The 16,814-nt window shown below is 44.1% G+C and overlaps 1 protein-coding gene across 1 annotated transcript in view; it reads left to right on the top strand.

The window, feature by feature from the left end:
- Positions 1–16,814, top strand: part of plcg1 (phospholipase C, gamma 1) — a 178,018-nt gene that overhangs the window by 132,670 nt on the left and 28,534 nt on the right. The window contains exons 21-22 of the mRNA XM_060836480.1: positions 4,329–4,432; positions 9,562–9,658. Of these exons, the coding sequence (XP_060692463.1) occupies positions 4,329–4,432; positions 9,562–9,658 (201 nt within the window). The remainder of the gene's footprint in view (positions 1–4,328; positions 4,433–9,561; positions 9,659–16,814) is intronic.

Raw genomic sequence — 16,814 nt, forward strand, 5'->3', positions numbered from 1 at the left:
AGACGCACTTCAAACCACCTTCCTGCTTGCTGACCTTGCGACCTTGAAACCATATTTCTGACCTCACCCCCTGGACACTGGATTTACAATTTAGGTTCCCATCTCCCTGCTGCATTAGTTTAAACCTTCTGTGATGTTTCCTCCGGCATTTATAGTGATTTGTATCTGCTGCTTCCAGTTGTCAGTTCCAGCTGTCCGCTGCAGTGGCCGGTATATTGGGTCCAGGTCGATGTGCTTATTGATTGAATCTGTGGATGAGTGCCATGCCTCTAGGAATTCCCTGGCTGTTCTCTGTTTGGCTTGTCCTATAATAGTAGTGTTGTCCCAGTTGAATTCATGTTGCTTGTCATCTGAGTGTGTGGGTACTAAGGAAACATCACAGAAGCGCTTCACAGGAGGCTCCCAAGCACTAAGGATGTCAACTAGACAGGGGATGAAGCGTCTGCAGCACAAATTCCCAGCTCGGCGAACAGAACCACAACAACGAGCACCCGAGCTACAAATCTCCCAAATTAGTTTAAATCCTCCTGAAGAGCATTAGCAAATGTCCTGCCCAAGGATATTGGTACCCCTCTGGTTCAAGTGTAGACCATCCTGTTTGTAGAGGTCCCATCTACCCCAGAAAGAGCCCCAATTATCCGGGTATCGAAACCCTCCCTCCTGCATGACCCCTGTAGCCATGTGTTCAACTCCTCTCTCTCCCTATCCTCTCACCTCGCTAGCATTTGGATGGGCAACAAACCAGAGATAATAACCCTGTTTGTTCTAGCCCCAAGCGTCCACCCTAGCTCCTTGAATTTCTGCCTTAAATCTCAACCCTTTTCCTACTTATGTCATTACTGCCTATGTGAACCACGACTTGGGGTTGCTCCCCTTCAAGGATTCTGAAAATATGATCCGAGACATCACGAACATTGGCACCTGGGAGGCAACACACCAACTGTGAGTCTCTCTCATTCCCACAGAACGTTTTAGCTGTTCCCCCTAACTATGGAGTCCCCAATGACTAATGCTCTGCTCCCCTCTCCCCTTCCCTTTTGAGCAACAGGGACAGAGACCTGTACCCCATATCTTACCCCGGTAAGTTGTTCCCCACAACAGTATCCAAAATAGTATTCTTGTTACTGAGGGGAACGGCCACAGGGAATCCCTGTACTGCCTCCCAGTTCCCTTTCCATCCACTGACTGTAACCCATCTGCCTTTTTCTTGTACCTGAGCTGGGATTACATCACTGTAACTCCTCTCAATAACTCCTCTGAAGTTCATCCAGCTCCAGCTCCAGTTCCCTCACGCACTTCTTGAGGAGCTGGAGTTGGGTATACCTTCCACAGATACCATCAGCAGGGACACTAGCGATGACCCTTGCCTCCCACGTTCTGCAGGAGGAACATTCATCTGCCCTAACCGCCATTTCCACTATTCTAAATTTCCAAAGAGACTGTTGAAAAACAAAGAATAAAAAAAACTTGTTACCTTACCAAGCTGGCACACAGAACCTTTTTTTTTGGTTAGAGGAGGAGGATGGGTGGGAGACGTTACCTGAGTAGTGTTACAGGTAACCCAACCTCCCAAATATAATTACTTCACTTACATAGCAGTCCTGCTCAGCGTGCACTATGCCTGCTCATGAGGTATATTTTTAAAGCAGCGATTTACCTTTCTGGCAGCCTCTCTCCATCTCTCCTCGCTGCTCCCGAGAAATGGAGTTTATAAAAGGGAAAAACCACAAACTATGTCATACCATTAAAAAAATTACTTGCAGCAAATCCATTACAGATATCAAAAACATCAACCATTTCACCTTCAGTTAAACTTTACCAACAATCAAACCTCAGTCAAAGGTCCCCTGTTTCCACTCTGAAGGTCTTTATTGAGTTGGCACAACTGTAAATGGTTTTTGAAGCTTCTTATTGACATCTGAGCAAATACATGCATTTTCTTTTCACTCAGCTTCAAGCAATTTTCCAACCAGCTGTCTTACTCGTTTTGCACTACATCCTCCAATGTCTGCCACCCACAGATGCAAAACTAACTGACTTTCTTGATGTTTCTGTCTTTCTATGATTTTTTCACCCCTTTTCACTTCAGTATTGAACTGTTCACCTTAAGTTTTAGCCACCTCATGAAAACATGTATCAACAAATTTCCAGACAGCCCATGTTACTCTCAGAATTCAAGAATGAAAATAAATCTATGTATTCCCCTTAACGCACACGACACAGAAATTCAAATCATGCTTGAAGTCATCCATTGCTATTTCACTTTAGAATCTAGATTAGAGTGGTGCTGGAAAAGCACAGCAGGTCAGGCAGCATCTGAGGAGCCGGAAAATCAACATTTCGGCAAAAGCCCTTCATCAGGAATAGAGGATCCAGGTTTCCAAATAGTAATCTAGGCTATGAATCTTGATCATACTCTGCATTTGTTTTTGTCTGCGCAACATGTTTTTCCCATTTCTCTCCATCACCCCTTCTCAGTTTCTATCTCCTATATCCTTTTTGCCCATCTCTCCTTGCCCCCTCTCTTCATCTGTGCTGCCATGTTTTCTAAATTCTCTTTCTGTCTCTCTTTTTCTCTCTCAGTAGACCACAGCCCCACACACACGCACGTGCACACATAACTTTTTACTGCAACATTTTCTCAGGTTCCACCTTTTCCCTGTACAGGACAATGTTGGAGAGATTATATGGGGAAGGGGGGTTCAGTTCTACATGCCTGTGTAGAACTCCAGGGAAAGTGTAGAGAGAAAGTGAGAGAGGGTGGGCGGTCAGTCATTTGGAGATGGTGCCTGTTTAATCATTGTAAACAAAAGATATGATCACTGTTGGAAACACGTCTTTGATGTTATGTCGCTATTGGGACCTCGAGATCTCCTTCGGTTAATCCGATATTTGGAGAATTAACGTTTGGACAATTGAGGTTCCTCTGTACATTCAAGGCTGATTTGGACATATTTTGGACTGACAAGAGAGTTAAGAGTTATAGAGGTGAGCAAGTAAGTGCTGTTAAGGCCATAATCAGATCAGCTGTGATTTTGTTGACTGACAGAGCAGTCTCGATGGATCAACTGGCCTACTGCAGCTCCTATTTCATATGAAATAAAAACACAAAGTTTTAGAAAAAAATGGAACAGAAGAAATCACCAGAATCTGGGAGCATCTGTGGGGAGAAATAAAGTTAACATTTCGAATCCAAAATGACAATCAGTCTGCTCCGCCATTCGATAGGATCAAGGCTGATCAGAAACTTCACTGCTTTTTACCTACTCTATGTACCACTGGTAATCAGAAATCTACCCGTCTCTAATCATACAATATGATGCTAGCTCAGCAACAACAGAGAAATAGGATTAGAGGTTGAGTACAGTGGTGCAGCACCATCTACTGGCCAGTTTGACAGATTACTGTTATACAAGAACACAAATTATAAAATATTCTTCAACGAACTATAAAACAATACAACACAGAGGAAGACAATTCAGTCCATCCTAGCTGTGCCGGAAATGTAGGAAGCTTGCGTTGTAAATGTTTGAAAACACACATCCCTTGGCTATCATGATCACAGAGAGTAAGTTCTGTGGATGGAAAGGGCTGAAGACAGGACTGCAGCCCAGTTTTCCCAATCTCTCTTCACAGGACAGTCCCATCGGAAACAGTTTCTCTCTTCACCCTCAATGTTATCCTTAAGGTCTTGAAAAAAAATTGACTATGTTATCTCTTAAACTTCTAATTTTGGGATAAGTGCATTTAACGGGAGATAAACACAGAAGGCAGAAAGGATTAGAAGGTGATGCTGATTGGGATGAATAAGGCTGGGCAGCGGTGTTTGTAGAATATGGACCAATTGGGCTGAATAGCCTGTATTTAGCTGTACATTCTAAATGTAATAGAGTGTAATCATTTCAGTGTAGATGCTGGTTATGGCACCCCATGCTGGGAACAATTGACATTATATCATCAAAGTCATCAGTAATTTAGATATTGAGACATATATCTCATCATCCCAATCTCCTAGATCTTATTTCCAGAAATATGAGCTTCTAGACAATCATTGGCAAAGGTGCTGAATTAACTTTCAAAACTCCTTTGCCTTACTCCAGGTTACTTCCTCAGTGGACAATGTTGGTACAGAAATGGTGTGTAATAGGATTGAGTCAAAAATTAGAATTGATCAATGTACTCAGTCTTTCTGTTTAATGTCTGTGCACAGGAGAAGGATCTCACTACAATCGTGTTGCAGCTTTTTTTAGTTATGTATATTACAGACATGTCTAGCCTGCCTGTGGTCTGTATTTATAATGTGGCTCCTCACTGCTTTTGTGTTACAGTGTACAGTCAAGGCAATGTATGATTATAAGGCACAGCGGGATGATGAACTCTCCTTCTGCAAACACTCCATCATTCAGAATGTGGACAAACAAGAAGGAGGGTGGTAAGTTCAAGACATGTACGTGGAAAACTTCATCTCAACTACATGAAGGCCTAGTAATTGTCCTTCTTCAAATTGAACTATTGGTTTGGATTTCCTTGAATATAAAATGAATTTGGTATTTATGATGGTTAAAGGGGTTGATAAAGAGAAACTATTTCTTCCAGTAAAGCAATCTTGAATGAGGGGCTGGAATCTTAACATTGGAACTTGGCCTTTCCTGAGAAAAGTAAGGAAACATGCCTTCCACAAACAGTAATGGATTTTTAAAAAAATCATTCATGGGATGTTGGTACCACTAGCTAGGCAGCATTTATTGCCCATCCCTAATTGCCCAGAGGGCAGTTAAGAGTCAACCACATTGCTGTGGGTCTGGAGTCACATGGAGGCCAGACCAGGGAAGGATGGCAATTTCCTTCCCTAAAGGACGTGTTGAATCAGATGTGTTTTTGTAGAGTCATACAGCACGGAAACAGACCCTTCAGTCCAACTAGTCAATGCTGACCATAATCCCAAACTAAACTAGTCCGACCTGCCTGCGCTTGGCCCATATCCCTTCAAATGTTTCTTATTCATGTTCTTATCTACATGTCTTGTAAACAGCGTAACTGTACCCACATCCACAACTTCCTCTGGAAGTTCATTCCACACACAAACAACTCTCTAAGTAAAGATAATGCCGGTCATGTTTTTTAAAAATCTTTCTCCTCTTATCTTAAAAATATGCCACCTAGTCTTGAAATTCCCCAATCTAGGGAAAAGATACCTGTTTTCACGTTATCTAAACCCCTCATGATTTTATAAACCTCTATGAGGTTACCCCTCAACCTCCAATGCTCCAGTGAAAAAAGTCCCAGCCTATCCAGCCTGTCCTTAGATTTCAAACCGTCCATTCCCAGTAAGGTCCTGGTAAATCTTTTCTAAACCTTCTCCAGCTTAATAATATTCTTTCTATAACAGGGTGACCAGAACTGGACACAGTATTCCAGAATAGGCCTCATCAATGTCCCATACAACCTCAACATAACTTTCTGACCATCAGCAACACTTAATTCCAGATTATTTTTAGAACTGAATTCAATTCCACCACTTGCCATGGCAGGATTCAAACCCAGGTCCCCTGCATTAAAAGTCTCATGATAATACCACTAGGATATCGCCGCCTGAAACTCTGGCCATTGAGATGGAACATTTCAAAACTGAGATCAATAGATTAGTTCTATATCTTGGCACTTTTTTTTTCTTTTAGGTAATCATGGGTATGTTTAGGAAGGCAGATTCTGTTGAATCTCATTCCATGAACATTCCTTCAATGGCTTAGTTCCTTTCACCATCAGGAATGCTGGAAACGCTCAGCAGTTCAGGGGGTGTCTGTAAGGAGAGGAAGAGAGTTAATGTTTCAGGTCAATGATTTTTCATCACAAATCTCTTTAGTTAAGACAAAGGATCATCAACCTGAAACTTAACTCTGTTATTCCTTCCCAAATGTTTTCTCTATTTGTTTTAGATTTCCAGCAATTGCAGTGTTTAATTTTGTATTGTTTTATCCACATTTATTACTAAATTCTAATAAACTACTGGTTCACATCTACATCTCTTCCCTTTAGTAACTTTAACAGCTGTGAGGTTTTTTTGCTGATGTAGCACTTTCCTTCTTACATTAAGAATACCTCAATACCACTGCAAAGAATCCCTAATTAGAACCTTCCTCTCATAGCCCTGGGAATTCAAAGAGAATTCCTTTTTTTTCTTTCTTTCTTCATTAAAAGTCAAACTAAAGGGACAATGTTCTTCTAATTGCTACACGTACAATGCAAAACTCCAACTTCTCAGCTCCCCGCACCACCAGTGTCGCTTTGGTATAGACAGGCCCAAGGCTTCCCTCAGCCCATTGCTCTTTATTCAACATTTCACTGGAAGTGGGCAGCACTGGCAGGGGCCAGTAGTCATTGTGTTTTGATCCCAGCTGATGGTAATCCTGGACAAGTCAGATGCCAGTGTGTAACCTTATTTGTTAGATAAAGAGCAGAATCCGAGTGACAAGGGCCATGGCAGAATCAGAAAAACAGTCCGCCGAGGCTCATCTTGATGTCAGGAGCAACCCGCTCCTTCCTTTATGCCCTGTCAAGCTGTGAGTTGGGTTTCTCGCTCAGCAGTGGCAAGTTGCAAATTAAGGAGGATTATTGCTTATTAAACACCTTGTTAAAGGCCTAACTCGCCTCATTAATATGCAGCTTACCAAATGCACCAAACAAGCTAAACAATGAGAAATCTTAACATCGAAATGCAAACAGGTGCCTGGTGACTCCAGCTCTTCACCCACTCTGGTGGTAGTGAGATGTCCTCCGGAGGTGGTGAGATGTCCCAAACAAGTGAAGAGGCTGCACACAGGCTTGGCAGGGCTAGTGGTGCTGGGGTTTGGCAGCAAGCAAAGGAAGATGTTGCAAGCAACAGAGTGATCGATTGACTTATTGCCCTGTGCACCAAAGGACAGTGAAAAGTTTTGTTTACGAGCGGTGCAGGTCGATCAGAGTAACCAAGGATATACAGATCAAAAACACTTGGAGGCATACAGGTTTCATTACACAAGGTGTGCAACTAGACAAGGTCAACGTTAGCAAGATCAGCATGATTGGAGGCTAGAGAGTCCACTCACCAGTCTAATAACGGCTAGGCAGAAGCTGTTCTTGAACCTGTTGATGCGTGTGTTCAGGCCCCTGTATCTTCTGCCTGACAGAAGAGGTTGTAGGAGATCATTGCTGGGGTGTGGTGGGTCTTTGATGAAGGCAGCCTTTCTGCAGCAGTGAGCTGTGTAAATTGAGTCCATGGATGGGAGGTTGGTTTCCGTGATGGTCTGGGCTGTGCACATAACCTTCTGTAGCTACTTGCAGTCCTGGACAGAGCAGTTGCCGTACCAGGCCATAATACACTCGGACAGTCTGCTCCCAGTGGTGCATCTGTAGAAGTTGGTGAGGGTCCTTATGGACAGGCCAAATTTCGTGAGGCACCTGAGGAAGAAGAGGCATTGTTATGCCTTCTTGACCGAGGCATCTACATGGGAAGTCTAGGACAGATTGGCGGTTATTGTCACTCCAAGAAACTTGAGTGGTAGAGTATGATCCTTGGTAGGAGTGGTTGCAATAGCAGGGACAGAGTGGGTGTGAGGTATTGGAGAGAAGAATTGGCACTTATGGTGATGCAGTGGAGAAGGTCACTGACATTCCTAAGATACTGCTGGTCCGCTGTACTGCGGAGATGACACTGAGCTGGGTGGTGACCTCTGTCAGGCTGCTAAAATCATAGAATTATTACAGCGCTGGAGAGGCCATTCAGCCCATCTTGTCTGCCACAGTTCTTTGAACATTTTAATTTAGTGCCAATATCCTTCCTTTTCACCATAATCCTGCATGTTGTTTCTATTTAGATAATCACCTCATGCCCTATTGAATACTATCCGAGGCTGTAAGATGTAAGAGCTGAAGTAGAGCCTTTGGCCCATCAGGTCTGCTCAGCCTTTCAGTGAGATCTTGGCTGATCTGATAATTCTCAATTCCACTCCACTGCCTTTTCCCTCCAACCTTTGATTCCCTTACTGATTAAAATCTGTCAATCATAGCCTTCAATATACTTAACAAACCCACCTCTACAGCTGTCTGTGGTAAAGAGTTTGACGACCCTCTGAGAGGAGAAATTCCTCCTCCTCGGTCTTAAACGTGCAGCCCTTAACTCTGAGGTTATGCCCTCTTGACCTAGATTTACCTACAAAGGGACACAACCTCTCAGCATCTACTCTGTCAAATGCCGTAACGTCTTGTATGTGTCACTAATGCCACCTCTCAAGCTTCTAAACTCCCGAGAGTACAGGCCCAACCTACTCTACCCCTTCTAAAGAAAAGCCCTCCGTACTCAGACTGAACCTCATGAACCTTCTCTGGACTGACCCAAATGCCAGTTTATCTTTCCTTAGATAAGGGAACTGAAGGTATGTTCTGACTAGTGCCTTGTATAATTTATCAAAACCTCCCTGTTTTTGTATTTCATACCCCTTTGTAATAAAGACCAATGGTCCATTTACCTTCCCCATTACCCACTGCTTGCTTTGTGTGGTTAATGCACAAGGACCCTCAAATCTCTCTTTGCTACTGCTTCCTGCAGTCTTCCCCCATTTTGATAATATACAGCTCTTCTCTTCTTGCTACCAAAGTGCACAGCCTCATATTTTCCCGCTTTATATTCCATCTGTCAAGCTTTTGCCCACTGGCTCAAGCTTTCATTTCTGGTGGCACAGCTTCCTCAGGTGGTCCTCTGGAAAGAGGACTTCTCTCCCTTGCGGCCTTCCCCACTCCCTCCCAGCAGGACCTCCAGGTCCCTGTCATAGAATCATAGTGCCGTCTTCCTCTTCCCAGACACCTTCTATAGACTTCCTTGACCAAGCGGGAAAACTTCGGAATGTCAGTTCTCATCCAGGGCACAGTGACATTTTAAAGATGGCACAGGGAAATGGGATACCAGTCTTTTGGCAGTCATCAGCTGGAATGGTGATTTATTTTGGGACCAAAGCATGGTAAGATGGAGCTGGAATAGGACGTGAGGGATGCCGTAGGTAGTTTATAAGGTGTGTTCAGTAAGAGATGATGAGAAGTCCTACCAGACCTGGTCGCGAGATTCACTCTAAAATGCGACACAATTCATATTTAGTCAATGATATTTGATCCAGGCCATATGTATTTCTTACACTCGGTAATGTGGTGTTTAGTCACTGAAGCATATTTACACAAGGCTGCAGAGATACTTTTGGGTTAGGTTAGGATATCTGGTCAGCATGGACGAGTTGGACCGAAGGGCCTGTTTCCATACTGGACATCTCTGTGACTCTAAAATAGGATAGAAGTTTACTCCACAAAAGGAGAAAGTAACAAACAGAGCTATCTATAGGAGACAGTTAGAGAGTCCTTAACGCAACTATCTAACCAAAGCTTCAACCTGTATCCTGACACTATCGGTTTGTATCTGTTCCTAAATATCCCACTGCCCCCATATCGACCTGCCTCAATTTTATATCACCGCTCCTATATGACTACTGTTGCCTCTGCTCTGTACAGTGATTGATGTCTTCCCAATGTATTTTTCAGGTGGAAAGGAGACTATGGAGGTAAACGACAGCTCTGGTTCCCTGCCAACTATGTGGAGGAGATAATGAGCCCAAGTACTGCAGAGCCAGAGAGATTGGTGAGACACTTTGATTTTGCTTGTCACAAGACCTGATCCCTCTTCTATTGACATTCAGTGCTATTACCATTGCTGAATCTCACTATCAACATCTTGGTGCTAGCATTTACTAGAAACTGAACAGGACCAGTCATATAAATACTGTGGCTACTAGAGCTGGTCAGAGGCTGTGAGTAACTCACCACCTTACTCCCTCATGCCTGTCTACCATCTACAAAGGCACAATACAGAAATGTGATGAAATATTAGATTAGATTAGAATACTTACAGTGTGGAAACAGGCCCTTCGGCCCAACAAGTCCACACCACCGAAGCGTAACCCACCCATACCCCTACCCACCCATTTACCCCTTACCTAACACTATGGGCAATTTAGCATGGCCAATTCACCTGACCCGCACATCTTTGGAGTGTGGGAGGAAACCGGAGCACCCGGAGGAAACCCACGCAGACACGGGGAGAATGTGCAAACTCCACACAGTCTGTCGCCTGAGTCGGGAATTGAACCTGGGTCTCAGGCGCTGTGAGGCAGCAGTGCTAACCACTGTGCCACCGTGCCGCCCACATATATTCTCCACTTGCCTGTATGAGTGCAGCTCAAACAACACTCAAAAAGTTCAATGCCCTTAAGGACAATGCAGCCCCATTGTTTAGCACCCCATCTGCTATCTTCAACCTCCAATTTTCAATACCAACACACGGTGTGTAACATCTACAAGATGCACTGCAGCAACCCAACAAGGCTCTTTCAACAACCGCTTCCAAACCAACAATTTCTACCACCTGGAAAAAGGGGGGCAGTCACTTGGAACGCCACCAGCTCCAAGCCACATGCCATCCTGTTTTTGGAAATACATTGCTGCTCTTTAACTGGCAAATCCTGGAACTCCCTTTATCAAATCACTGTGTACTTACACTCCAAGGATTGCAGTAGTTCAGGAAGGCAGCTCATCATCACTTTTTCAAGGGTAATAAAGGATGGGCAATATATCTAATTTAGCTTGTTGCACACAAACCCCTTGACGGAACTTCCAAAAAGAGTAAAGCAGTAATAAATTGTCCCTTAAGTTCACACTTTTATATCCTGTGTGTTATTACTTTTAAATTTCTTGCAATTGCATGCAGGTAGAACATACACTCCAAAGAAAGGAGGTCTTTGATTGATTTAGCACTGTGCACAACCTTAGGATGTCTCAAAGCACTCACAGCCAGTGAAGTACTTTGTAGCGACTGTTATAACCTTGGGAACATGGCAACCACACAAGCAAGCTCACAAAAACAATTGCCAGACACTCCTTTACTTTTTTAGAGATGTTAATTGTGTGACATAAATATTGACCAGGACACATCAGCAAAGTGGCTTTTCACTTCTTTGTAAGTGTGGCTGATCTTGTTGACATTCAAGACCTGTGTTCCCTTTCGTTCCACAGTGGTACACATAAGGTACCTTTAAGGTGCCAAGTTGTGCTGGAGCTGTCAGGATGCTGTGAAATTCAGAGAGAACATTGACCACCAAGGATTACCTTCTCCTCTGTTCTTCAAAGTATACCCCTGGGTCTTTTACATTTACCTGATCGGGGAGATGGTGCCCCAGTTTAACATCTCATCCGAAAGACAGAACTGTTGACAGTGCAGCAGTCCTTCAGTATTGTGCAGGAATGTCAAGTTAAATTGTTGTGCTCACGTCCCTGGTATCTGGCATAAGTCACCTTTTATTTACACATGAGAAGTCCTTGACTTTAGTATTGTCTCTTTCAGAGTCAGCTACCAGAGTGTCAGCAATTCTGACACTCCCCTTTCTATACATCAGAGTTGAAAAAGATGGTGCTGGAAAAGCACAGCAGGTCAGGCAGCATCCGAGGAGCAGGAGAGTAGACATTTCTGGCATAAACCGTTCATCAGGAATGTGGAGGGGGAAGGGGTATGAAACATAAATGGGGGGGTAGGGGTGGGGCGGGGGGAGGTAGCTGGGAAGGTGATAGGTGGGTGCAGGTGGGGGCGGTGATTGTGATAGGTCAGTGGAGAGGGTAGAGCGGATAGGTGGGAAGGAAGATGGACAGGTGGGATAAGTTAAGAGGGCGGTGCCGAGTTGGAAGGTTGGATCTGGAGTGAAGCGGGGGGAGGTGGGGAGATTTGGAAACTGGTGAAGTCAGTGTTGGTGCCGTGTGCTTGAAGGGTTCCAGGACAGAAGGTGAGGCATTCTTCCTCCAGGTGGCGGGTGGCTTAGATCTGGCAGTGGAGGAGGCCGAGGACCAGCACCCCCTTGGGAGAGTGGGGGTGGGAGGTTGTCGAAATGGCCGGCCACAGGACGATAGGGTTGTTTAGTGCATCTGTCCCAGAGATGTTCCCTGAAACGCAAGTTGGTGTCCCCTCTCCCCAGTGTACAGGAGAACCACATCGAGAGCAAAGGACATGGTAGATGTGGTGGGTGGATGTGCAGGAAAATCTGCTGGATGTTAAAAGATCCTTTGAGGCCTTGAACAGAGGTAGGGGAGGGGGTGGGGGGTAGCGTCAGAGGAGGTGGTGTGAGTGCAGGTTTTAAGCTTCCTTTGGTGGCAAATATGTCAGCCAGAGCTCCCTGATTGGACCAGATTGACAGCCCCAATCAGGGAGCTTATATTCTATGAGGTCCACCTGGCTGATCTCATCACAGCCACTGCAGAGGAGAGTGTGTGAAAAATGGAAGATACCGAGACATCCGTATGATTATCTGGCATGGCAAAACTATGCCACTTGGAGACTGTTGTTATTTTACATGCTCACATATCCTTACACCTTCCGCAGCGAGTAACTAAGCTCCTGTCTCCCCTATGCCTGTCCACCATGTACACGACACAGGTCAGGAATATACTCCACTTGCCTGGATGAGGACAGCTCCACAGCGCTCGAGAAGCTTGACTGTGTCCACTACAAAATATCCCGCTCGTCCAGTGCCCCTACGTAAGCGTTCACTCCTCCATCCCTCCACCACAAATACACAGTGGCAGCGGTGTACACCATCTACAAGATGCGCTGCAGCAACACACTGAGTTTATCTTCAATCCCCACAATTTCTAGCAACTCGAAGGACAAGTGCAGCAGCATCATAGGAGCGCCACCACGTGTAGTCCCCCTCCGAGTTACCGTGATGCTTTGCAAATATATCACTGCTCTTTCAAGAGCATTGAGTCAAAAACCTGGAACTGCCTTTCTAACACATTATAGGTGTCCCTACTCTCCAAGCAGTTTAAGAAGGCAGCTCACCACCACCTTCTCAAGTAAAATGTTAAAACAACAGGATTATTTTGGTGGATGATTTTAACTTCTCCTGTATTGACTGGGGCTCCCTTAGTGCGATGGTTTGAATGAGGGACAGTCTGTTAGGTATGTCCAGGACAAAATTTTGAAACAATATGTAAATAGTCCAATTGGGGAGGGCCATAGCAGACCTGGTATTGAGGAATGAGCCCAGCCAGTTAATCAAAGTTTCAGTGAGGGAGCATTTCGAGAACAGTGATCATAATTCTGTAAGTTCTTAAGTTACTTACGGATAAGGACAAAAGTCATTTTCAGGTGAAAGTATTAATTTGGGGAAAGGCTAACTACCACAATATTAAGCAGGAACTGAGGAATGCAGATTGGAAGTGGCTGTTTGAGAGTAAATCCATAGCTGGCAAATGGGGATCTCTTAAAATCCAGTTGATTAGAACTCAGGACCAGTGTGTTCCTGTAAGAATTGGAAGATTCAGGAATGTTGGATGTCAAGAGAAATTGAAAGCTTAGTCAAAAATGAAAAGGAGTCATACGTACCCTTTCAGAAAGTGAAGACCAACCGAGCCCTTAAAGAATCCAAATATCACGGGAAAGAATTCGATCTAGGAATTAGGAGGGCTAAAAGGGGCTATGAAATGTTTTTTTTAAGGAAAAAACGGTATTAAGGAAAATCCCATAGTGTTTCACGCATGTATAAGGAGGAAGAAGATAGCTAGAGAAAGGGTAAGTCAACTTAAAGACAAATGAGGGAATTTGTGCATGAAGAAAGAGGAGATGGGTGAGGTATTTAACTAATACTTTGCATCAGTATTCACAAAAGGGAAGGATGTGGTGGATGCTGAGTCAGGGGAGGAGTATGCTAATATTCTAGGACATGTCAATACAAAAAAAGCTGGTGTTAGGTGTTTGAAATGCATTAAGTTAAATAAGTCCTCAGTAGCTGAGGAAGGGTCACCGGACTGAAACATTAATTCTGATTTCTATCCACAGATGCTGCCAGACCTGCTGACCTTTTCCAGCAACTTCTGTTTTTGTTTCCCTGGTAGCTGATAGGATCTATCCCAGAAAGCTGGGGGAGTCAGACGAGGAAATTGCTTGTATGACATCTTTGTATCCTGTTTAGTTACAGGAGCAATCCCAGAGGACCAGAAAATAGCCAATTTAGTTCCTTTGTTTAAAAGGAGCAATAGGGATAATCCGGGAAATTACAGGCCAGTAAGCCATATGTCACTAATAGGGGAATTATTGGAGAAGTTTCTTAGGGATAGGAATTACTCACATTTGGTAAAATATGGACTTACTAGTGATAGGCAGCATGGTTTTGTGTGGGGAAGGTTATGTATCACAAATTTGTTTGAGTTTTTTCAGGAAGTGACAAAGATGATTGATGAGGTTAAAAGTCACACAACACCAGGCAACAGTCCAACAGGTTTATTTGGAAGCACTAGCTTTCAGAGCGCTGCTCCTTCAGGTGGTTGTGAAGCAGGTCCCTAAGACACAGAATTTATAGCAAAGGATTATTCTGTGTCTTATGGTCTTGCTTCACAACCACCTGATGAAGGAGCAGTGCTCCGAAAGCTAGTGCTTCCAAATAAACCTGTTGGACTATCACCTGGTGTGGTGTAATTTTTAACTTTGTCCACCCCAGTCCAACGCTGGCTCCTCCACAACATGATTGATGAGGGCGAGGCAGTAGATATTGTCTATATGGACTTTAGCAGGGCCTTTCACAACATCTCTCATGGGGGCTGACACAAAAGAGAAAGTCACGTGAGATCCGTGGTGAGCTGGTAAGGTTGGCACAGAACTGGCTTCGTCAGAGAAAGACAGAGAGTAATGTTTTTCAGACTGGAGATCGATGACCAGTGGTGTTTTGCAGGAATCCATGCTGGAACCTTTGTTGTTTGTAATTTATGTAGATTTGGAGGAGAAACTAGGTGGCTTGATTAGTACGTTTGATGAGGACACAATAATTAAGGAAGCTCCTGTCGGTAAGGAGGATTGCCAGAGAATACAGTAGAATGTAGTTAAATTAGAGACTTGGACAGACAAATATCAGATAGAGATTAATCCTGATAAATGTATGGTGGTGCATTTTGGGAGGTCTAACGCAGGGGGAAAGAATACAGTAAATGCCAGAACCTTTAGTAGCATCAACATACAGACGGGGATCTATGGCTACAGGCCCATGGTTCCCTGAAAGTGGCAATATAAGTGGATAAGATGGTCAAGAAAGCAAATGGCATGCTTGCCTTCAGCAATAAGGGTATAGAGTATAGAAATTGGCAGGTCATATTGCAGTTAGGTCACATTTGGAATATTGAGTACAGTTCTGGTTGCCACACTCCAGAAGGATATGGAGGCTTTGGAGAGGGTACAGATACAGTATTAGCTATGAAAAGAGAGTGGAGAAACGTGGTTTGTTTTCACTTGAATGTTGAAGGAGCGATATAATATAAGTTTACACAATTATGAGAGATATGGATAGAATGGAGAGTCGGAGTCTTTTTCCCAGGGTGGCGATGACAGTTACTAAGGGACATAGTTTACAGTGAGGGTTATAATGAGAGGACAGGTAAGTGGAGCTGAGGCCACGAAAACATCAGCTTTTTTATTCATTCGAGGGATGAGGGCATCACTATCTCAGTCAGCATTTATTGCCCATCCCTAATTGCCCAGAGGACAGTTAAGATAACCCCATTGTTACGAGTCTGTAGTCACATGTAGGCCAGACCAGGTAAGGATGGCACTGTCCTTCCCTGAAAGAATTAGTGAACCAGATGGGTTTTTCCCGACAATTGACAATGGATTCACGGTTACCATTAGACTCTTACTTTCAAATTTTACTGAGTTCACATTACACCATCTGCCATGGTAGAATTTGAACCTGGGTCCCCAGAACATTACCTTGGTCTTTATATTAAGAGTCCAGTGATAATACCACTGGGGCATTGCCTCCCTGCTGTGATCTTATTGAATGGCGGAGCAGGCTTGAAGGGTTAGATGGCCTACTCCTGGTTCGTATAGGTTTAAGTAAAAGGGGTAAGCATAAAGGAGATGGGAAAGGTAGGTTATTTTTACACAGATTCTAGATTAATGGTGCTGGAAGAGCACAGCAGTTCAGGCAGCATCCAAGGAGCAGTAAAATCGACATTTCGGGCAAAAGCCCTTCATCAGGAATACAGGCAGAGAGCCTGAAGGGTGGAGAAATAAGTGAGAGGAGGGTGGTGGTGGGGAGAAAATAGCATAGAGTACAATAGGTGAGTGGGGGAGGGGATGAAGGTGATAGGTCAGGCAGGAGGGTGGAGTGGATAGGTGGAAAATAAGATAGGCAGGTAGGACAAGTCATGGGGACAGTACTGAGCTGGAAGTTTGGAACTGGGGTGAGGTGGGGGAAGGGGAAATGAGGAAACTGTTGAAGTCCACATTGATGCCCTGGGGTTGAAGTGTTCTGAGGCGGAAGATGAGGCGTTCTTCCTCCAGTGTCTGGTGGTGAGGGAGCGGCGGTATTTTTACACAGAGTGTGCTGCCAGAGGAGGTGGTGGAGGCGAAAACAATAGGAATGTTTAAGAGGTATCAAGACAGATATATGGCAAAAGGTTTTTGGTTCGGAAAGGCATCATGTGTCAGCACAGGCTTTGTGGGCCGAAGGGCCTGTTCTGTTATTTGTTCTTTGTTTGTTCTTCTCAAGGACAATTCAGAATGGGTAATCAAAACTGAGCCAGCTAGTCATGCCCATATCCCATGTATAAATAAAAAAAAAGAAAATCAAGACTGGAAAAGCGTTTCACGTGGGTAGGGTCTAAGTAGGAAATTTATTTGTTTTCTGAAGCTGTAATTTGATGCCCCAGGGATTTCTATAATGGGAGAAAAGGCATGTTTGGAGTCTTAAACTTTTACAGAT

The sequence above is a fragment of the Hemiscyllium ocellatum genome, chromosome 15, assembly GCF_020745735.1.
Source record: "Hemiscyllium ocellatum isolate sHemOce1 chromosome 15, sHemOce1.pat.X.cur, whole genome shotgun sequence".
Lineage (NCBI taxonomy): Eukaryota > Metazoa > Chordata > Chondrichthyes > Orectolobiformes > Hemiscylliidae > Hemiscyllium > Hemiscyllium ocellatum.